General features: G+C 43.5%; 1 protein-coding gene across 5 annotated transcripts in view; it reads right to left on the bottom strand.

Moving 5' to 3' along the window:
- prdm16 (PR domain containing 16) overlaps window positions 1-22,376 on the bottom strand; it is a 180,118-nt gene extending 157,742 nt beyond the window's left edge. For all 5 annotated transcript variants that reach the window (XM_035159791.2, XM_047340396.1, XM_047340398.1 and 2 more), the window contains exon 1: window positions 22,075-22,376. In XM_035159791.2, the coding sequence (XP_035015682.1) occupies window positions 22,075-22,111 (37 nt within the window). In that variant the 5' untranslated portion in view covers window positions 22,112-22,376. The remainder of the gene's footprint in view (window positions 1-22,074) is intronic.
- Window positions 22,377-23,298: the final 922 nt, after the last annotated feature.

The raw sequence follows: 23,298 nt of genomic DNA, 5'->3' as shown, positions 1-23,298 counted from the left end.
TCTCTCTCTCTCTCTCCTCTGTTTTCTCTCTTGCTAACTTGCACTGTTATTCTTTCTTTTCATATCGTCCTGCGTCTTTATCTCTTCTGCTCCCACTGTAAATCGTCTCTTGTGTCTCCTCTTTTTTTCCAATTCCTCTGTGTATTTGTCTCCGTCTTTTCTTTCTCTGTACGCGCTTTATACCCATTTTTTTTTTCGTGGGCAGAGTTTTTTAAGACACAGGCCAGAGTAATTCAAACAACATGGCTCTAATTTGCTATGACATGTTTCATTTCTGACCTCACTTCAGATAACTATCTTGCGCTCCCCCTTTCTTTCTACATGTCTCTTTCTCTCGCTCTCACATTCAGGGATATGCTCTGGATGAGCCTGGCCTATTCGTGGAGGATTCCTCTAACCATGCGCTCATGCTAATGGTTTTGTGGGTAGTCAAAAAGACCAAAATGTTAGCTTTTGCTTTGTAGGTCATGTAAACAAATGTATTCCTCAGAAGCCAAAATCTGCTGGATGCACCGTGAGCCGACCGTCAATTTCTTATCTGGATTGAAGAGGTTTTAGGGATCGTGTTTTTGGAGGGTCACTGTTTTTTTGTAAATACAGCGTGGGTGACTTTTATGGAGAGGAAAGGACACAGCCAACCACAGAACACGATGTTTTGCCCAGGCGGACTCAGCGATGAAATTTGACATTATTGGCAAATACGGGACGGGGAGGTGGTTGAGGGGGGGATGACAGGAAATGACTGAACAGTTCAATTTGGGTGCTGGGGTAAGTCGGAGTGAAAAAACTTGACAGGCGCAGCACACTCTGCTGCCAACCCCGAAAGCCACAAATATGAGCGTGTTCCCTGAGAAGTTGGCCATGTGAAAACAAAAGTGCCTGGCAGTGGGCAGCGGAGAGAGGCTGAGGCAGGAGAGGGAGAGAACTGTGGAAGTTTAATTTAGGTAAGAGGTCAACACCAAGCCACCGAGGACGACATGTCGTTCTGCTGCGCCAACGCACACCCATATAAAACATGTTGGCGCTGTCTCAGACACTTACACACACCCTGCGAGGGTCTTCATCATCTAGTGCCCCAGCCCAGAGAGAAGAGCCACAGAAGAGCGTTGATATGCGGCATCAAGGAGGCATTGTGGTCTGTAAAAAAGGATCCCACAACATAAAATTCACCTTTGACTCCTACAAGGACCAGAGCTCATCAACATCCCTACGTCCTGAAGGTCACTCTGAATCAAAGAGTCAACTAATGGATAAAATGCATGTGAAATAACCGCTGATTGAGCCTCACGTTGTAAGTTATTTGTTATTTGAAACAGATTTTTTCTTAGGATTTATCGCTAAAGCTCAGGCCCGGATTTTTTCGTTTTCCACAGCCTGTAATCTACCCACAGAAAAGTACATCCAAACGCCTTATGACTCATTAACAACAGTGTGATTCCCATCCAGAAACCAGCAATGCGACAGATGCTCGGTATCTGTCACAAACCCCGTATTCACTGTAGAGATAGAAGAGGAAAGCAATCCTAAATACCGGGAGTGTGTGAGGTGGGAGTGTGTGTTTTTCTGATGGAGGGAGTGCTTTGTGCATGTGTGCTCTCTGACTGCATATGTATGTGCGCACAAGGACATTTGCATAGTGGAGGCCATAAGAAAGACTTCATTCACAGGTCCTGTGAAGTTAGCCAGAGGCTCACCTCAAGATGCTCACGCTCCAGACCTGCCAATTGTACACAGAGTCAACTCTGTCTCTCTGAATATGCTCAGTCTCGCTCTGGCTTTTTTGATGGAATGCCTCAGAGTTAACTTGAGGAGACAGTGGATTCAGGGAGTTTCAGAGAAGTTTTAAGTGATTTCGTGAAAAGATGGCAAAATAAAACCTGAGTTGGAGTTTTCATTAATTACCTTCATGCAAATATATTTAAGGGCATGTGACAAGATTGCATAATTTACTGTGCACCAGTAAATTGGATAAATCACAGACTTTAATTAAAGCCATTTTTTGTATTCTTTGTGTTGTGATTATATCTTGCTTAACTGTGATGTTGATAAACATGTGTCCAAGCAAATACATAAAAACACCTGCTGCAGGACTCGGAACTGCTCCTGTGGTAGATCGCACTACAGTAGGTGTCTCCAGGACCACAATTTACCATGATGACTCACTTACACAGACACAGACTCACAAGGTGAAAACAATATTAGCAACACTAGAGACATGGCATGAAACAAGGTTCTCTGCCTTGATTTAGAACTTGGATATGGACTTTTCTTACATCTCCACTATTTCTATTTTGTACTTTCTGGGGCTTTCTGGTGGAGTGGAGGCATTTAACAGTCAGTTGCTGCATTGGGATAATTCCTCATCTATTGTAGTATACACCGAGGTAACACAAGGTATGCAAGTTATATTTGGAAAATCTGTTTCAAACTTTCTTGGCATTTCTGTACATGAACACAAGGTATAAATTATAAACCAGACAGCTGTTGGTTTTTCTTATGATCATATGAGAGATATCTTCTTAATTTGTGATGTTTTTCTGAAGCCTAGCTCTGAACCCATGACCCCTCAATGGCCAGCACTTCCTCCGATGGCAGAAAACCAGCAGAGTCAATTTGATTAGCTGCCACCCTTTCTTCCAATACCGCCCCAGGTAATGAGGTATGTCTGGAAGTAGAGGGGGCAAGATAAGGTGGGGGTATTGGGGTTAGTGGAAGGGGGGGGGGTTCGGCTGACGTGGGCATGTGGAGGAGCAAGGGACACTTCAAACTTCAAAGCCTTCAGATTGGACACAAAGCACACGTTGCGCGGGGGCGGGATCACACAAATCTAATTTTCGTAAAAAGGGGAAATGCGGACAATGAGGAGTTGGAGGTAAACTGCTTTTGACCCCACTTTTACCTGCTCACCCCCACCTATCTGTTCCTCATCCCTTCCTCCCTCCCTCCCTTTCCAGATCTGATTAAGCCGCGGTGGAAGGGAGCCTCCACTCGTTAAGGAACCCTGTCATGACAAAGGGAAACACAAAGCATGACCTGCATTCAATTGGAAACGGATCCACGGTGGAGGGGCAAATAGGGAGGGAGCCGGGGGAAGAGAAGGAGGGAGAGAAATGGAGATAATTGAATCAAGGCTGTGGGGGAAGAAGATAAATCTTATTATTGATACTTCAGTTGAGCGGAGAGACAGAGAGAGAGAGATCAGTCTCACTTCATTGAGGCAGCTAATATATCTGGATCATTTAGCCGCCTGCTCAAGTTTAGAAAGTGCGCACGTGGAGAAGAACACGAGTGTGCATGTATGCGTTCATATGTGCATGTGTGTTTTTCTGTTTTACACTTGCACATACACAAGTTTGTCTTTTTAGCTAATCAGCCCCATATTTAACTATAGATAATCATAGTCTTTGGTCCATACACAGCTGTTAGATGAACACAGAGAACTCACACTTTAGTGTAAAATACAACACAACATACGCAGGATTTCCACTGAGGATGGAAAACAAAGGTGTTGAGCAAACTGTGATTTGTCTTTTCCTGAAACAAGGTATCCCCTCCAGAACAAACACAGAACAAATGTGTCATTTCTCCAGCTTTCCAATTGGCTAATTTGTTGAAGCCTCGTGTTGTTATTGTAATGTTCCTCTTCACAGGAAAGCCAGCTCAAACACTTGTTGTCTTGGTAACTGTGTTCACATACTGTAGGTGTGTGTTTGTGCAGGTGTGCGTGTGTGCGTGTGTAAAATCCGAATGCAGGAGATCAAATCTGTACTTTATCCCTATGATAGTTTATACTCTTTAGATTTACTTTACCCTTGTCTAACCCTAAAACGTACCTAACCTTAGCCTTCACCTAACCCTAAACTTAACCTTAACCTTAAACTAAGCTTAATCTTAACCTAAACCCTATAATTTAATAATTTATGTTAAGGGGACCTGTTTTTTGTCCCAATAACAAAGACAAGTCCCCATAATGTTACTGTTTAGGTCCCCAAAACATGAGTAATACCTAGACCGCACACATACACATGCGCACACACACACACACACATACAAACACTGATTAGATCACTCCTTGGAGAGACGTTGGGAAAACAAATGTGTTCTTCTCCTCAGAAAGCCACAAATGAAGTGTCAGAGGTAGAAGTGAAGTAATAAAGGACTCAATCATTAGACAGACTGAGACCATGCTGTCATTACTGACCAATGCAACTGCCTGATTCAAGAGCTAAGTTACTGAGGCTACTGTACGTGCACAGAGAGAGAAATGCGGCCTTATAAGCCATTACCTCTTAATTTATTCTCCAGGGAAAATTGTCTGTGTTCACACTTTGGTTTCAACAAAGTAAAGCTAAAGAGGTAATTGGTCAAGTCTGAACTGCATTGATATTCTTTTAAATTGAAAAAGTTTTGAGTGCAGAGTGATGCAGGAGGCCATTTTCAGCAGTGCATGTCGTGACCCGGGGCCTGTGTGTCAGAGAGCTGTAATGAGGTCTAGAAGCTAGTGTGAATGAATGTGGTCAATAATGGATGAAGAGGACAGCAAGGATGACTAGCTACATGGAAACTCAAGAGGCTGGCGAGCCGGGGAAACTGTCTCGCTCACCTCTTCTCTTCTGTCTCTCTCCCGGTCTTTATCTCTCACATGCAAACACGCACCACACGGCCGACATGTGTATAGGTGAGCAAACAGAGCATATATGCATCCAAACACAAACACACACACACAGAGGAAGAGAGAGAGCCAGCTGCCTTTGAAACAGTCGGATGTGTAAATAAACCTTTCCAGCCAAACAAAACCAATTTTCAAAGCTCAAGACACTTTTGAACCAATCGCAGCCTGGCCTTTCTTTTCTTTTTTTTTTTTACAGAGGAGCTGCTCAATTAATATGTCACCACAAGTCTTGACCACGAGACCCAGCTAAAATAAGCGAGCCACTTCAGTCCTCGCCTCCGGAGCGAGAGAGACGAGAGGGCATAAATTGCCCTATTTAGAGGAAAGGAGTCATCCAAAAAACCAATAAGCTGCGAGTGGGCACCTGCAGCACTGAAAAATAAATGTTTTGTTTTGTTCCCTCCCTGCTCACACCCTCGTCACCTCATGAGCAACCTGTGAAAACATTTATATTTATCCACTTTCATCAGGTGTTCCCTCCGTCTCTGCAGCCACACTTTGACTTTTTTTGATTGAGATTTTCTCAATACAATTCAATTCAAAATACACTCCTGATTCATGGCTGCTGTCTACAGGCTACTTTAGTTGTTTTATTACCTTGGCAGAGGAGGTGATGCTTTTATCTGTTTCTTAGTTAGCAAGTTTACAAAAAAATTACTGGACGGATGACCACAAAATTTGGTGGAAGGATGGATCCGGTGAGAACCCTTTACATTTTGGCCTGTATTCTGATCAGGGGGCAACTTTCTGATTTTCTTTTTTTCACTTTCTTAAACAATGCAGGACAAGACTTTTTTCAAACATTTTCTTTGATTTCTCAGTTAATAATTGATGGATCTTGATGTAACATTTTTTTAATAATAAGATAAATTTATAATATATATTAAATTACTACTTTTTCTCAACTAAATTAAATCACCAATGTCAGGACTACCAGTTTTTCTTCAGACACAATAACCCCTCTGTGACTGTGGGCAAATAAAGGAGAGGAGCAGCTTAGAGGAGCGCACTGACACTGTCACCGTCACAGAGGTCATGTTGGCTCTCAGCATTGTCTCCTGCTACACCTGACACTGTCCCTTCTACCTGTAATGTGTGTGTGTGTGTGTGTGTGTGTGTGTCTGCGTGTGTGATCTGATCTTGAACACAACGAAGGTATGAAGAGTGGAGGAAGTGATCAAAGTGTCAACTAGAACTCCTGATACTGAAAACCTGCAGTGCCCCCTGCTCGGAAACGCTATCTACACACGTACGTAACTTAGATCTCCAACCGGAGTAGGACGAGGCTTTGATGTTAGATTAATGCAGGTTTAAAGTTGTAGTCAGACTATAATACACTCGCACTCCTGCTTCTGTTACACAGAAACACTGAATACTGTTGTTACTTTTGAAAACAGTATTATAAGGAGCCTTGTAAGAAGATATTTTTGCAGCTTTAACATTGGATGTAAAAGATGTTGGTCCCCAACAGCATCAACATTATTATCATGGAAATAAGTTGCAGACATTTCAACAGTAATTAGATATTAACTCAAAAGACTCAAAGCAATCAGTTCCCTAAATGTGCCAGATTTTTTTCCCACCAAGATCCAGGAATAATTATCTGGGCAATGCTCTATCCTACAGTGATCTGTCCCCTGCTCCAGATCAACACCAAAATTGAATGGGTTCTTCCTCGACCCATACCACATCTTTCCAAGTTCCGTGGAAAAATAATTTAGTTGTTTTTGTGTAATCTTGCTAACAAACATACATACAAACCAACAAATAAACAAACGGACAGAGGTGAAAACCGATTTGGTAATAACCAAACGGAATCCTTGGTATTCTTAGAATAAAAATATAATTGTGAAAAAGAAGAGAAAAGGCACATTTTGATTCTTTATGACACAATGAAATAAAACAGATGTTTTAAGAACATAGATGTACGCCATATATTGCTTCATGATGTTGGTTTCAAATGTGCAGTTGTATCGGTTAGAGAATGAGGATACCTGCCCAACGTATGCAGGGTGTATTTGTGTGTGTATAAGTGTGTGTGTCTGTGTGTGTGCATTTTGGTGGACCCAGATGGCAGGCGGGCAAGGGGGAAAGGCGGGCCAAGCGGACAGGAAACAGTGAAGGAAAGTTCTGGTTACGAGGATCAGACAGCGGGACGAACTGCACTCAAAGCTACCGCTGCTACCGTACTCAAGGTGTGGGTTACACTACTGGACACAAGGGATACACACACACAGATACATACACACACAGACACACACATTCTTGTATGTATGCCCCCCAAAGGATACTGTGGCCTTGTGAGTGTGTGTGTGTGCACATGTGTGTCTCTTAGTATTTTAATTTAGATCCAAAGCAAATGTGCACACAAACAAACACACACACACACACACACACACACACACACACACACACACACACACACACACACACACACACACACACACACACACACACACACACACACACACACACACACACGCGTGTATTCGCTCACACACACAGACTCTAACACCCCCCCCACCCTCTCCCCAACCTAGCAGATCCACTTAAAAGGCCTCGTATCAATTGTCAACGGCCATGTTTAGTTGTTTAGGCCCCTTCTCTCCACTGATGAGGACCAGACCATGGAAAATGCAGTCACCCATTAGCCACATGTTGCTTCTAATACTGACCCAATAAAATGCCATTCCCCCCTGCCACGGAGAGTTCATCCGGCCCACCACACAGAGAGAAGAAGGATGGACAGAGAGAGACAGGAAAGCAAAAACGTTATTAAGAAAAGGAAGGACAAGGTGATGGAGAGAGAGACGAGAGCAAGAGAGAGAGAGAGAAGGAGAAAAATAAAGATGTAGCAGTGTCAAAGAGCAGGGAAGCGTGTGGGCCTGCTGCTAATTTCCCGCCCTGAGTGCAGTAATCTGAGGGGAAGATTAAGGTGAAGGAGTTATTCTTAACTATTTTATTAAGAGGTGCTTTAGGCGCTGGAAGAAAGGGCTTTAGAGCTCCTCCAGCAGTGTGCCATACAATACAAGACAAACATTTGCTGTTATTTCACTAAAGTACTCTCAGATGTGCTGGGTCGGGGCCTTGCCTTTTGCCGCAGAGGAACTTGGCATCAAAGTTCCCCGCAGTCCTCTGAAAACAAAAAATCTGCCCCTCTTTTCCGCAGGTCCTGCCCCCAACCTGTGTCCGGCAGATAAATTGCGAGGTGTCAAAAGCGAGGATGGTAAACCTCACACCTAGTTTTAATTAAAATGGGAGAGAACACTACAGATGACCAGAGGGAGGCAGAAATCTTTTCCCAGTAAAACAGTTGGGAGCTGGGGATCTGAAAACAGGTTTATATATATATATATATACACATTTTCACCTGGCCTCACAGTTAACCCTTAATCTGTAGGTTGTGACTCGTGGCCCAGTCTTTTAAAAGCTCAGTTTTAATCCCATTTATAATAACATATATAATAAAAGGAAGGTGTTAAAAAATTGAAATTGAAATGAAATTTGAGTCAAAGCCATAAAGAGTTCAGCAGCAGCTTAACTCACTGCCTCATATTTTGCATCATGCCATTCTTAGGCGCTTAATGCTTTTCAGTGCAGCGCCTCTGTCACTGGATGTGTGTGTGTGCTTTTACTGCATTCAATAAAATGAGGAAAGAGGAAACTATTTTTGAGGCCAACGTGGTCCTAAAACAGAGAAACAACCGTAACACCAGGCTGTATGTCTTCGGCTTCCTGCCAGCTTGACCAACATGCAGATGCGAGAGTGCTGGAATAACATCTTCCCAATTAAAACAGCTGAATTGACACGTCTCGGATGCCTCAGGAACTTTGCGCTGAACGGACAGACAAAAACCACAGAAGTGGCCGTTTCAGCCTCTCATAAAACACAATTCAGAAACCGGATCTTCCTCTTTCCTTTTCTGTACTCGTAAGAGAGGATGTGGCTTGACTTGATGAGGAGAGAGGTGGAGAGTGAAGGAGACATGCGAGTCGGGAAGCCTCTCCTTAAACCAAACTACAGATATTCTGAATGTACCATTTCGGGCTTCAGAGGTCAGAGTGCTTAAGAGGTGGTTTAAAAAAAGACACGGCCATTCTTGTTCAGGTGTGAGTGAGAGAAATAGTCACTTTTGGAAGAAGAAACCTATTTTCCCTCCGAAGCCCACAAATCAGACACAAGACGCGTGTGTTGAAATGCTTCCTGAGAAAAAAAAAAGAAGCACAATAATGGAATGCATCAAATATCACAAATTGATATTTTAACAGCGTAACAGGATCCAAGTGTGGAATTTCCCCTTTAATGCCTGGATGATCCAACATAGACGCAACAACCAAACGATGGTAGTAATGGTTGAGGCCGACAAGAAAGGAGCAGCTCCATGTTCATGAGATCATACGAGTCCTTAGGTGATGATGTGTGAAGTGTACAGAGGAGGGCAGCTGAGGCTGGGAAGTGACAGCAGCAGAGAGATACTCAGGATGTGCAGACTGGATGGCAGGTGGCATTTAAGACCAGATGTAATTCCCACTGAGAGAAAGTAGGATTAAATAATTTATGCTTCATAAAAGGAACAATAATCACTATTATAAATGGTTTCACTCATTTAGTTTCAATGGGGGTCACACAAATGTTCCAGCTATGTTTTTTTTACATCAAGTCTCAGTTACAACATTTTAAAGTCAGTTGAAACATGTCTTGAGTTAACTGGGACCTCAGCTTCCTAATTAAAAGTCTGTTTACTAACTAAACTAATCCCAGACTTAGAAACCAAAAGCCAACGTCTGCTACACCAGCGTAACTGGACTGGGTGTGTGCAGCTCCCAGTACCACCCATTGCTACTGCCTGCTGGAGTCGATACAGGACATTCAACCACTGCTTTGCTGAATAGGGAATTTTGAGAGAGAGAGAGAGAGAGAGAGAGAGAGAGAGTGTGTGTGTGTGAGAGAAACTTGGCGATAAGTGTGCGTTTTATTGGAAGGAGTTCACTATGCACGCTCTCCGAACTAAATGGAAGGTTGATACTCTGCACGCAGTAGATCAACACAGTTCATGTTTTCTACAGATTCTACAGATCAAGTTCTGAACATAGCAGTGAAAGTATATAATTCTCTAAAAATCATTCGTGATGATGGAGTAAAAATTCATGATCCACTTCCAGCCCAGTTAGCTTCATCCAAGCAAACGAACACCTAACCTGAAAACCTAAACGTTGTCGAATGTAATAAGCAGGACAGAAATACTGGAGGTTTTTGCACACAAACATTACGTTTTTAACAGTTAACCCACTCAACACTGCTCATCTCTTTGAAAAAAATCTAAACAGCATCTCTTATATGCAAATATGTTGGTGTAACTTAATCTCACTACTGCTTTCCTCCAAAAAAAATATCCATTTCCTGCAACACTCTTCTTTATGGACTCTGCCAGGTGAACCTGTGCTATACTGAAAACACATTCCCTCCCTGTACGGAGAAGGTACAATTAATACAGGCCGAGCACTTTGCCTTTGGGACACTGAGCATCACTGAGACGTGAGCTTGTAATAGAGCTATTTGTTTTCCTCAGAACGCTGTCCAAACGCCCTCGCTGGGATCGCTGGCCTGCACAAAGGCCAGCTATGAATTGGTCAAATCCAATGGGGCAGGTTATTGATTAGGCCTACGGCTACTAGAACACAAATATGCAACTAAATTAGAAATGTGTGCTCCTGTGTGTGAGCGTATGTGTGTGTTAGAGCGTATGCGTGTGTGGGTGTTGCAGTAAAATCAAATTAATCTGCCTCAACCACTAATCAAGCTTTATGAACCACAGACCTCTAAATATAAAAAATATATTTTTAAACCCCCTTCAGTCAAAAACTAAATATCCACTGCAGCAAATATTTCATTTCATTGGTTTACTTGAGCCACCAATTGTATCTGTCCCTCTTAAAACCTGCAAAATGTACAAACCATATTCTGTTTTAATCTGAGAGAAAATCTCCTTTTGATATTAACATAACAAGTTTAATATGGGGTGAAAATCATATTTATACAGTAACTTTGATTTATTATGCCATATCCATTCTTCTCTGAGGGCTATTGGGATACAGGAGAAGTTGGATGCTCTCGAGATAAACCTAAACAAGCTATGAAAATATGTCTGTAGATACATATCGTCCACAACGACCTCCAAATGATGCCATTTCTTACTCACATCTGTTGCCCTCCCTCCTCCACATCTCCCTTTTCAACAAGAGCAGTTTGTCAGGGTCAGAAAGCAATTTAAAACCTCTATTAATGAGAGTCAGTGAGAGAGAGAGAGAAGTGACAGAGGGATAAGTTAAAGGGAGGGAAGGAAAGAGAGATGAGGTAGTGGGGCGGAGAGAAGAAGAGGATGAGGAAGGAGGGAGGGGTAGGCTGGGGTGTCAGCCATCAAAGCAGGCCAGGAGAAAAGAAGGCCAGGTGCTGGTTGTGGGAATGAGCCGTCCATGGTTCCAGGGACCAGGGTGTGTATGTGTGTGAGTGTGTGTTGGGGGGTGGTGGTAATTAGCCAAGCCTGGAGGAGAGAGAGGGCCCTCCAGGGCCCGCGGGGATAGCCCCTCAGAGAGGATACCATTTGCACTTCTACAGGAGCCGCCAGCCCCGGGCCACAAAGAAGGGGAAAAGGGGAACTATGGCATCCTTTATCAGGCCGGACAAAGACGCCGCATCTTTTCAAAGGAGACCGGAGAGAGAGAGAGAGAGAGAGAGAGAGAGAGAGAGAGAGAGAGAGAGAGAGAGAGAGAGAGAAACTTCAGTGTTTCAGAGAAGGAGGGGAAAAAGAGAAGAGAAGAAAGAGTCCTCGGACTGGTCAGGACTTAGACAGAGAGAGAGATGCCAGTGTGTGGGTTGCAAAGCGAGACAGGAGGTTACGGTCGTACTGAGACCCAGTCAGTCCTCGGAGACATCAGCAATTCACTAATGTCCCACACATGCTTAGAGACATACACACACATACACTCATAGTGGAGCTGAGTTACACAACTTTATTCCCAGGACGTAGCCACAGAAAACAATATCATGTTATTCTTAATAATTTCAATCATTTTCCATCCCCCTCCCAATTGTGTTTTTCAGGCATGTAAACATGAAACTTCTCTTTAAACTAAACCACAGAACAGGTCGGCTTTTCACTTCATGTCACGAAAGCTAAGTAGAGGCAGTGGAAACGGAGCCAAAATGGCCACCGTCTACCTTTGACATTATCAGGGAATCTTAAGAGTTTTGCCCTCCTGTAGAGCGAGGGAAAGTGGAGGTCACTGACATTACTTTTACCTATTACCTCTGGAGTACGGCTACAGAGGGGGGGGGTGAATGGTGGCCTTTGAGGCTGCACGGCTTTGTGTTCCCCGTTGGAGAGCAGCCTGACAGCCTTAGTTGAGTGGGGGCCAAAGGTCAGACAGGTCATGTGATAAGGCATTTCAGTCCTGCATATATAGGCCCCCAGACTGAAGAGGCCCGAAAAAAACTCAAGACCCCCACTCCCTCTCTGTGTATATCTCCTCTTCCTCTCTTTTCTCTGTCCCCTCTAGGTCCTCTCTCTCTTTCTCTCTCTCTCTCTGGACACAAAATGCCATTTGTTGTCCGTCAGTCAGTAGCGCAGGGCCCGGGTCAGGCCCAGCGCTGAAAGCTCCATTCACACACCCTCTCACCCAGGGATGTTTTTGCAATTCAATATTTTCACACGCAGGCAGCTTCATCGTTACTTTGGAACCGTACACTTGGCAGGATGAGGATAGGGGCCTCTGGGACAGAGGGGCTGAGAGGTGGAGGGTTGGGGGAGAGGGGGTCAGCACAGAGGAATCCTAGTGTCGGGCGGGGACGGGCTCGCGCCAGCTAATGGGCCATCTTGAAGTGTTTTAGCTGAGATCCCTCGACTGACACCTACACACACACACGCAAACAAGTGTGTGCTACACACACATTCCACCCTGCTCATCACTTCACAGCCAATCTGACTCTAGGTTAACGAGCAGGGCTCTTATTTCCTTCATCAAAATCTCTGTTGGAGACTTTCTGCCCTTTTTGTCACTCATAGCCGAGAGCGTCCCACAGCTCAAATGTACAGCACATAGTTACTAACAGACAAATGAGAGTGGTGGTACATCTACACAACAGATGGCCCATTTAAAAGTATAATAACGTGACAAAATGCAGTACTGACAAATGCATTTTGAGAATATGCATTTGTTTTCCCAAAAGGCAAAGTTTAGCAGAGCAAAGAGGGAACAACAGATCAGATGCAAAGAAACATCCAAAAATTAGAGTACGAATTTCAGGGAAATGTCCCTAATTTGAATCAAACCATTTCAGGAGATTTGTTCCAATTCCACATCTGTATCGCCAAAGGATTTGTTTAGCATACAGAGTGGCTGAGGTAAATGGAGGGCCTGCAATGAGAGGGAGCTCTTAATATATTTATCCCGTGCTCCACACTCTACTTAATGAAATTAAACTACACCAATAGTGGTCCTTTGTCTCTGGGGAGTTCAGTAATCAACATGCCACCAGTTTTCATTTGGTATGAAAATAAATGGCAGCCGGTGATATGGGCCTAATTGTGTTGCACCAGGGAGGAGCTGGGTGAGAAAAGGAACTTGCAGCGGGGATGTAGTGCAGCCAATTTTCATGGACAGCAGCACTCGAGAGGTGGTCAAATAAGCAGAGGCATTCATCTGGGGACCGGTACCCCGCTTCCACCCGCTCCCCCTCTCCCTCCTTCGCTTTCTATCCATCATACTCACAAAGAAGTTAGCCAAGTATCAAACAAATAGAGAACTGGTGAGCCCTGCGCACTAGCGCCTGGCAGGGTCACTGGATAATGACAGCTCAATTACTGCGAATCTCCTTGTACACCGCCCCTCCAGTACAATCCCCACAGCCGCCCCACCTAGCACGGCAAATTTGTCAAACTCACCAAAACGATGGGTCTGACAGTGTAATCGCTAACCGTCCCAACCGACATGAAAGAGGTCTTTATCTGGCCAAATCAAAGAACCTGATCTCTGAGAGAAAAGAGTGGGGGGGTGACTAGAGAAGAGAAATGTCCCGCTTGGCCCCTGTGAGATTTGGAGATGTCTCTAATCCGCTTTAATGAGACACTGCGTGCACATCTCTGTGGTAATGACGGAACGCAGTGAGAAAGACGGTGAAGAGGAGTGAGGGAGGGAGGGAGGAGTGGGTGAGATAGAAGTGAAGAAGGAGCCAAGGCTTTGAACTGGCGGTCTGATGAAAGAGGAGGCAGGCAGGGGGAGTTTAGAGCCACGCTGCCTCTACACACCACTGTCTGTGTCGGAGACAGACAAACAGCCCAGGGGACAGAGCATTTTGTCTGCTTATCATATCTGGACAGGATGAGCCGTCATCAGCAGTGCCAGATTGGGACTGAAGGGTGTGTGTGTGTGTGTGTGTGTGTGTGTGTGTGTGTGTGTGTGTGTGTGTGTGTGTGTGTGTGTGTGTGTAGGGATGAGTTACGATTTGTGAAACCACTACAGAAGAAGACTAACAAAAATAAACATTTTCCTTCACTGAGAATGAATTAACTCTATCATTTCACACTGTAAATAAATCTCTGTATTCTCTGCTAGTAAAAAATGGTTTTCTATGGTTAAATATCTTTTACTCCAAAATATGTGGATAAACTCAGGCTTTCAAAACGCAGGTAAACCAGGTAAACAAAATTAACTACTTGCCGATGGTCAGTAGAGGAGTTTGCCTTTCTGTGTTTTCTGTGTTTTCCCCTGGTGAGTCATGTACGACATCACCAATGCCCCGGAAACCAACAAGTCGAAATCCTTGCTGTCTTGATGCATATTGCACAATACAGGAAAAAAATGGTGTTGGATTGTGTCACCTTTCCATTAAAATGTACATGTATTTGATTAAAAACACAAGACCTAAGATCACATTACACATTAGATCACTGGATTAGATTCAAAGCTGGACCGCATTCGTAAGAGTATCATCAGGGTACATCATGATAAGTGTCCCCAACATATTACAAACAGACTAAGCTGACTGTGTCTAAAACAAAACCTTCCTCAGAACCATCCATTTGCAAAACAGAAATATGTAGAACGAAAACGTGATTAGATCATATCCTCACAACATGTTTCATCTGAAAAACATTGAAACAGTAACGCTGAACAATTGCCCAGCCTTTCTTAGTTTACGGAAATTTGTCAGCACACCAAGATACACAGTCGCGCTGCACAGAGAACAGAGAGCCCGGCGTGAATGAAAGAGAGGACAACATAAAGGACAGGAAGTTCAGGAATGGATAAAAGGAGCGGAGCACGCTAAGGACGAATGAAGAAATTAAAGGAACGACTGAGCGAGGGAGAAAGTGAACGGGCTAATGCCAAACAAATCGGGATTAGACCCAGATAAGACTAGTCACAATGCTGAGCAATCCTGCGGATATCACAATGCAGGGAGGAATCAGGAGGGCTGCTTAAGCAGGCTAATTAGGGACTCGACACATTTGCCCCTTGTTTTGCAAACAACACACACTGTTAAACAGCGGGTGGTGCACAGTCACACCAGACACACAGAGAGATAATCATTTAGCATTAATCAGCATACTCCAGAATAGAGATGAAACATTTCCTACGGGAGCACTCCAGCAGTTGTGGGGTATTCTTAGCCCTGAGATGCTGGAGGGAATCTTCTAGACATGGTCCGGCTATGGGACGTAACTCGATAAGCAGCCACGGGTCAAGAAAAAAATGTATTTAACTGCAGTGTAACCACTTTTCTTTTTTTGAACCCCCTTTTTGCCAACACATAACGCACTCCGAATGCTGCTCGGCTATTTTTAACAAGACCCTGCCCCCATCTGCAGGCTGAAAACGAAGGGTATGAGGAGAGACGAAAAACAGGGGGCTGCTAAAAAATAAAACATCAGGGATATATCTGAAACTGTCTCAGGCATACCACAGCGCTGCCAAACGATCGGGAGATTGCCGTGTTTTTGCAAACATGGCGGATGAGGTCATGGTGCAAGGCAGGAAAGAGGCATATTTGCCAACTGGATAATGTGAGGTCAACGTTTCATTGGAATGAATGGGATTTAGAACCATGTGCAAGAGCTTAATGCAATGGTATTTGTATGTCAACTCAAAATTTGACTTAGCCAGCATGAGACCGGGCAGTAAGCATGGGGCTAAAACGTGTGTGTGGGAGAGAGGGCCTGCGTGCGTCCAGGTGTAAGATGCCCACCCATCTCTGTGCCAGACTTGGCCAAGGTCAAAGCTCGGAACAGTGACAGGACCTCCAACCAGTGTAATGGTGTGGTGTGTGGAGAGGTACACACACACACACACACACACACACACACACACACACACACACACACACACACACACACACACACACACACACACACACACACACACACACACACACACACACACACACACACACACACACAAGCCAGCAGTGCCAGCTCCTGCTGTTTGGATGACATTTACACTCAACCTTTCTAGTTTGTGATTGATTGGGGTTAAATCATACCAATGCCCAAAAATCTGTCACTGCTAAGGTGTGTGTGTGGTGTGTGTGTGTGTGTGTGTGTGTGTGTGTGTGTGTGTGTGTGTGTGTGTGTGTGTGTGTGTGTGGGTGTCCATCTAGGATCTTGCGGATGTATGTATGGAACTGTGACTAAACCATTCAAATTCTGCTGCTCAGTCTAGTAAACCATTCAAATTCTGCTGCTCAGTCTTTTCTGCTTATTCTACAAACCATAAGCAAACCTGTCTTCTTCTATCTCTTGAATGCAGAGGGAAATACTGTTTCTATAACTTGAATATTAAATAAATCAAGCCAACACAAAACTGAATGTGGGTTACTCCTTAAACTTATACATCTTCAACATGTGACCATCTTACCCCCCCTCTGGATTACATCTTAAATTTCAATCATTTAAAAAAGCATATATTTTGCAATGGAGGTTGATGCAAGACTTGTTGGGAGATTACATCAGAGACAGCTGAGCGGTGAATAAAAGTGATCTCTGTATTTTTGCGGGCACATTAGGATCCATTCATGAGTCATTCCAACATCCAGAGAGTCTTTGACATCTCTTTTCCACAGGCGTCTGAGCCAAAACAGCAGCACATTTACAACAGCAACTGTCTGAATAACAAGAAAAGCATTGAAATCACAGAGAGGAAGACGGGGAGTCATAGTGCTGTTAGTAAAAGAAAACATTAAAACGTTTCAGTGGAACCGTCGTAAAACAGGCTATTTAAACAAATAATTGTAATATATCAATTGAACTATCCTCCAATAAATTCATCTCCCCTCTTTACAGCTTTGGAGCTCACAGAGTAACAAGTTCCTTATATTCAAAGTCTTTCTCCGGTTTATTGCCTGCACAGGTGGAAGAGATCATGAAGGTTTTCTTTATTGGCCGGCCATTTCAAAGATTTAGGACTCAGCAGAACGGAGACTTCAGACTACACTGTCCTGCACATTTCAGGGTAATAGGGATACTTTTACTGGAAAGAACATTTTTCAAGAGTCCGCTCTCACAGAAAATTCAAAAGATATGGTTACAAAAGGCAATGCATCTTTATTTGTATCATATTATGTGAGACAAATGTGGACCACATGTTAGTGAAACAGACAGTGGCTTGACACTGAACGAACCACGGCAGCGACTGGAAGCTTAAACAAAGCAACTTCCCCTACAGCAAATGAATAAGTTACAAACAGGCAAATTTATGGCTATAGCATGAACAAATCGCGTTAATGTTCTGGGTGTTGCTGCAGAGAGACGTACTCACTTCATCTTGTACAATATTTTGTCTTATGTGTACAGTACAAAGGTATTTGACTGAACACACAAAGATGAGGAACTGCCCGAGAAATAAACACAGAAAGAGCCTCTCTGCTCTCAACACACACTGAACTGTCTGTGTCCTCCATGTGCACACGCTGGGATGAGGAACTCACTGCAGGTCCAACAAACTTCCATAATCAAGTACTTATGCAGCCTATGTGGCCGTGCCAAATGTGGACTGATGCAATTAGTTAGGCTACACAATTTTTCATTCCTTCAAAGATTGACACAAATAGTTCTAAAATCAGTCCAAAATGTTCAGATCTAAATTCCCGGGACCATGAAAAAGGAAGTGAATGGAGTGATTCTGTATCGCAAACATGATTTTACAAATCGCTGCAAAGCAGGTTGTCTTCATAACAGCGTGGTGAACCATATTTCTGGAAACTAAAAAATAGAGACTTGTACAAAGAACCAACACACAAAATCTGACACGACATGGATGATTTCAGTTTCCAGGTGCAAAATGTCACAGGACTCTGTCACAGTCAGTCGTTTTAGACTTTAGAGATGTAAAACTGTAAAACAAGAGATGAATGATTCAGAGTGCTGCAAATATCATTCACATCATCACACGTGAATGCAAATGGGCTCCACGCAGCCACAAGAGTCTCGGGTTTCCGTTCCACTTTTATCTATGAAAATTCTACAACAATATAATAAAGAGTTCACAGCTATTTCCATTTTGCATTATTGTCAGTGAAATTCGATGTGTCTAAATGGCAGTGTGCATGATTAATCAATAGAGCTAATCTATGAGCAACAAAACAAAACCACCTTCTGAAACTATCAAAGTCATCAACAAGATTTCAATGAGTTTCAGTTGTCCTCATTGGCTCCCTGGTATTCTGACTTCAAAATAAAAGCAAAACAAACTCAGAGATTTGGTAAATTGCAGTCACTCGACATTACATTTCCGCTTCATTTGAAGATCCTATCATTTTTATGTTGCAGGCTCTAATCTGCGAACATGGAGGAGTGCTATCTGACACACATTACAGCTGCATGGCAGTAATACATGGGAGCCCGCTGCAGGACCCTGTGAGCGTTTAGCCAGAAGTTCAACATAGCTACCATTGTTGGTTTTAAAGTGTTATGGGTTGGGTTTTATTACTTCTGTCAAAACATCAGAAGCTGTTGAGCCAGGCCAAGTTCATGACTGGGAGTCCACCTAATAAGGGCCTTTAACACAAAGATCAATAGAGTGGTATGGCAATTAGTATACATGGGCCAGAGAGAGAGAGAGACAGAGGAGGGACTGTGAGAGGAGAATTGTCATAGGTTCTGTGCATTTGTTCTGAGTGGTCGGTCTGTTCGGTGAAAACTCTGATTGAAAATATATAAAAAAAACAGGTTGTTGAATAAGCGGCACCCTTCATGTTATTGTCTTCATAACGCTATAATACTATGATATAATTAGAAATCAATATAGTGCATAAGTTGTGGTAAGAATCAGAGTGAATTCAGCTGCTACCTCTTTCGCTGCGTGTTTCTTTTTTTAATTGTTGTATTTCTTTCTTTGGAGAGCTTTTTACGCACAGGGGAGCGACAGAGCAGAGTGCGCGCGAGTGTGAGTGCGTGTGTGTGCGTGTCACACCTGTACACTGAAAAAATCCAGAGGAAAAAGAAATCTACACCCCCTCAACCGGAAGTCCTAATTGAAAGCCACTTTAAAGCTACACATGGGTCCAGCAGAAACACCACAATAAAAACAGCCGCAGTCACACACACACACACACACACACACACACACACACACACACACACACACACACACACACACACACACACACACACACACACACACACACACACACCGTATATGGCGCACAACCATACGCGCAGGTAAATGGAAAATACTACTACCAGATGCAGAAGGCAATTTCACTGTAACTCTCTGCACTTCGCTTATTTATTTTATGGTTGTTTTATTTATAAGACTCAACCAGAGGCCAAGTCTCATATTAAAGCTGATATCGCTCATAAAAATGACACGTGACGTTAGGGCTCATGTGTGAGGATTTATTCACTTTTTTTTATATTTTAAACCTGATAAAAAACAACATTTAAAATGAAATATAATCAAAAACAACACAACATTGATGTGTAGCCTTTGGTCTCAAATCAAATTACGCACTCCAATAATTAATTCAATCACAGACAAATTATTAACGGTGGGGAGCAGAGGAACAAAAGTTGCATTTATTTAACACACACACACACACACATACATACATACACACACACACACATCATCCAAATGCAGGGACACACTTGATACTGACACCAAACCATTTTGTAAATAAAGCTAAAAGGCTGCATATAAAAATAAAATCCCCACGTGTCCATATTGATTGTCTAAGTTTCCACGGTGTTAACGTGTGTCTCTGTGCGCAAACTGCCGAGAGGAGGAATAACACAATGATAAAGCATGTGGTGCATGTTTGTCTATGGGCCTCCTCTTCTCAGCCACAGGCGAGAGTTTCACCTAAGCGGGAGCAAAGAGAAAAAAGAAAAAGTCGAGTGGAATAATTTCCCACGCGTTGTATTCAAAATATGTGGGCCTGCATGTTTTTGAATGTTGAATAGAACGACTTTTTTTTTTTTTGTCACGTCTGCTGTTATTCTTTTTTCTCTCCTATGAACCGCTGCTGCAACACAACACATCCTGAGGAGGCCTGTGGGCTGCAGAGGCTCCAGTGGTCCGGTGAGACAGAGCCACAAAGCCAGGCATTTGTGTTCATTAGCACCCGGATCAACAGACTATCAGGGCTGTTTAGAGATCAAGACCAAGTGTAATTATACCGAGCAGAAGCAGGATCCTCCACATGTTTAAGTATTTTCACAAAGTGGCCCAATTAGTTTTCTTTTGTTGCTTTTCGTTCTTTTTTTTTCCTCCTTAATTTTTTGCTTCTCCTTTCTGTCTTTGTCTCTAACTTACACGGGAACTTGACCCATGTGCACCTTTCATGCAAAACATGCATGAGTAATAATAATACAAATATATAACTGTGCTGCTTATTATTGTTATAATTATTTATCTCAATGCACGAGGCTAATTGAAAACCAATAATCCCATCACATTTAAATTTTTTAAACTCACTGAAAGAAGAGGCTCATTTCAAATAACATGCTCCAGAAGCTGTGCACAAATATTTATTTCACATTAAGTCTGAAATGTGAACAGGCAATTCGAGTCATTTTTCATGTCTAATTTTAAGATCGGAGGCCAGTGGCTTTGGCAAAGTTACAGAGTTTTTAAAGGCCTGTACTCATGCAAGCAAGTATGCTCAGCACAAAAACAATGACAGCTATATTTTAAAATAATAGTTTTTTAATAGGATAATATATGTATTGTATATACATGGCAAAATGCGTGCTTTAGCTCAGCATTTTTTACAAAACTATAAATCAAAAGTCACAGTGGATAAAATATAACAAACAGGCCTGCATAAATGGCTGTGTTAAAAAGTAATCGACTTTCAAATGAATGGACAATCATAATTATAATAATAAAAAACAGTGAACCAAATCATTGGCCGTGGAAAACAAAGTGCATTCGTGCAACAGCAAAAAACAAAAGACGCGATTCCTGAATCAACCCCAGCAACAATATACAAATGTCAAACAAAATAAAAAACAACATGCTCCATTTCCATCCACAACGTCCTCTTGTGCACAAAACTGAATACATGAATTTTCCCGAGTGACGCGAGCAGCCGTCCACTAAGTAAGTCGTAGTAGTAGTAGTAGTTGTTGTGGTATGGGCGCCTTCTTGCACAAGTTATTGATTGGCATTCCCTGGAGGAGGAACCAGTCCGCTGCAGTCCGAGGGCCCAGGGACTAAACAAAGTGGCCGCATACAGCGATATCTTCTGCGGCTAAAGCAGGATCGACTTTTCAAAAAAAATGCATTAAAACATTGCTCTTTCTTTCTAAATTCACCTCCTGGCGTCTCCGGGTGCAGGCGAGTGCGCACAGCTCGGCGTGCGCTGTGCAGCAGCAGCAGCAGCTCTGCAGCAGAGCAGTGCCACAGCGCCCACTATTTCAAGAGCCGGGAATATGATTTCACAAGACTGGGAGCTGCTCTACAGACGAAGAAAAAAAAAAAAGTTGCTATCCATTTCGTCAACTTTCTTGGTAACTTTCGGGAAACGGTTCTGCGCCACCCGAACCATAAGAAAAGCGCAAATAAGAAGATGGAGCAGAGATTTTGGGACGTCTGAGTTTGTGATCAAGTAAAAAGCGCCAGCGGCGATTCTCATCACACATGAAACTTTCTGACACTGTGGAAGGCAGCGAAGCCAGGAGCGCAGCAGCGGACACGAGCCCGGAGCGGAGACACACTTTCAGCGCAAAACTTATCTGCGGACAAATACGCGTCGCCCCCACCTCCTCCTCCTTTCTATTTTAAAGGATATGACAAATGACAAGGACGCAGTGGACATCTACACACACAGAGCCGGAGAGTTCGGAGCCGGCGGCACAAAGCGATAAGAAGTAAAAGCAGGGAGAAGAAACCAGAAGACCTACTTTTGGCCAGTTTTCTCGCCCTCGCCTTGGATCTCATCTTGTCGGCTTGTAGATTCCTCTCGTCGTCCTCCGTGAGCCCAGAAGCAGCAACAACACTATCTTCATCTCACCAGCATTGTCAGTTAGGACACCTTCGCACATGCGCACAGGCCATTCAATCTGACACCCTCGCCGGGGCCAAAAAACTTTCCAATGTATTCATCATCATCATCACTTTTTTTGTCCTATCGTCTCCCCTTTAGATCACTTATCTCTTCCCCTCCTCCTCCTCTTCCTCCTCCTCCTCCTGCTCTCTCCTCGCCATCTCACCTTCCCTCCCTCCCCCCCTTGCCATCGTCCCCCTCCTCCCTCCTTCTCACCCCTACACCCCCCAACCACCACCCGCCCCATTCGGCTCCTGCCAGCACCTTCTTGTATTTTTACCCCTTCGACTACTCGGTTTTCTGCAACCGGCGGCGGACACACAGGTATGTTGAAGTCTGGATCCTTATGTAGAAATATCGTAATGGAAATGTACTTTATTATTATCATTATTATTATAATTTTTTTACCATAAATGTTTTGACAAAATAAGGTTGTTTGTGAATGTAGCCTGCACATGCAGTTTTAGATAAACGTTTAGTCTGTTGATGCAGCTGATATCTCATCACGTGTTCTGCCAGGTTAGGTGCTATAATTGCAGGTTATTTTGAAACTTCATTAATTCACATGCATGCGTAAAAAAGGCGCAAGGCTCGATTGGTGTTGCACCTTATAGGCTAGTATGATGTGTGTGTGTGTGTGTGTGTGTGTGTGTGTGTGTGTGTGTGTGTGTGTGTGTGAACCGTGTTGTTGCCCTCAGGACAAGCAGCGGCCAGCAGCTGTTTGACACATGCACGCGGAGGCTCCACCAGCAGCACCGGGGGAAGGGGGGGACGTTCACGTTTGTATCCACAGTCGTATTTGTGGCACTTTATTTCGGGGAGAAGTGCTTGTTGCTCATTTGTTTCAGCGCCACTGTTCCGCGTAAAGTTACCTGCGCGAAGTTGGACACGCCGCGGACTCACGTGTGTCTGTGTGACTTTGGCACCTGTTTGTTTGTTTGTTTGTTTGTTTGCTGCAGGCACGAGGGGAGCGCCTTTAGGCTTTAGTTTACACCCCGTGATTCCAACTGTCTGAAGAACAAACAGGTAATTTATACATTTATATTCATGCGTTTATTCACAATATCTGAATTCTGCAGCA

The sequence above is a fragment of the Hippoglossus stenolepis genome, chromosome 6, assembly GCF_022539355.2.
Source record: "Hippoglossus stenolepis isolate QCI-W04-F060 chromosome 6, HSTE1.2, whole genome shotgun sequence".
In the NCBI taxonomy this organism is placed as follows: domain Eukaryota; kingdom Metazoa; phylum Chordata; class Actinopteri; order Pleuronectiformes; family Pleuronectidae; genus Hippoglossus; species Hippoglossus stenolepis.
This window is presented reverse-complemented; position numbering and strand designations above follow the sequence as displayed.